The sequence below is a fragment of the Sceloporus undulatus genome, chromosome 2 (assembly GCF_019175285.1).
Source record: "Sceloporus undulatus isolate JIND9_A2432 ecotype Alabama chromosome 2, SceUnd_v1.1, whole genome shotgun sequence".
NCBI lineage: Eukaryota > Metazoa > Chordata > Lepidosauria > Squamata > Phrynosomatidae > Sceloporus > Sceloporus undulatus.
The window spans coordinates 6,976,597-6,977,119 of NC_056523.1; the positions used below are offsets into that span (position 1 = coordinate 6,976,597).

The 523-nt window shown below is 35.0% G+C and overlaps 1 protein-coding gene across 1 annotated transcript in view; it reads right to left on the reverse strand.

Annotated features, from left to right (window-relative positions):
• Nucleotides 1–523, reverse strand: part of LOC121923447 (zinc finger protein 678-like) — a gene marked incomplete at its 3' end in the record, with an annotated part of 2,495 nt that overhangs the window by 555 nt on the left and 1,417 nt on the right. Inside the window, exon 2 of the mRNA XM_042453881.1 lies at nucleotides 6–519. Coding sequence (XP_042309815.1) covers nucleotides 6–486 — 481 coding nt within the window. The remainder of the gene's footprint in view (nucleotides 1–5; nucleotides 520–523) is intronic.

A 523-nucleotide genomic window follows, 5' to 3' on the forward strand; every position in this document is an offset into this window, starting at 1 on the left:
TCCACATTCTAAGCATTTAAATGGCTTCTCTCCTGTATGAATTCTTTGATGACGAGTGAGATCTGTCTTCAAATTGAATTCCTTTCCACATTCTAAGCATTTAAATGGCTTCTCTCCTGTATGAATTCTTTGATGACAAGTGAGATTTGTCTTCCGATTGAATTTCTTTCCACATTCTAAGCATTTAAATAGCTTCTCTCCTGTATGAATTCTTTGATGACGAGTGAGAGCTGTCTTCCAATTGAATTTCTTTCCACATTCCAGGCATTCAAACGGCTTCTCTCCTGTATGAACTCTTTGATGACAAATGAGATCACTTTTCCAAATGAATTCCTTTCCACATTCCAGGCATTTAAATGGCTTCTCTCCTGTATGAATTCTTTGATGAGAAGTGAGATCTCTTTTCTGACTAAATTTCTTTCCACATTCTAAGCATTTAAATGGCTTTTCTTCAGTATGGATTTGTTGATGACAAGTAAGATTCATCTTTCTACTGAAACTTTTTCTATATTCCAAGCATTTA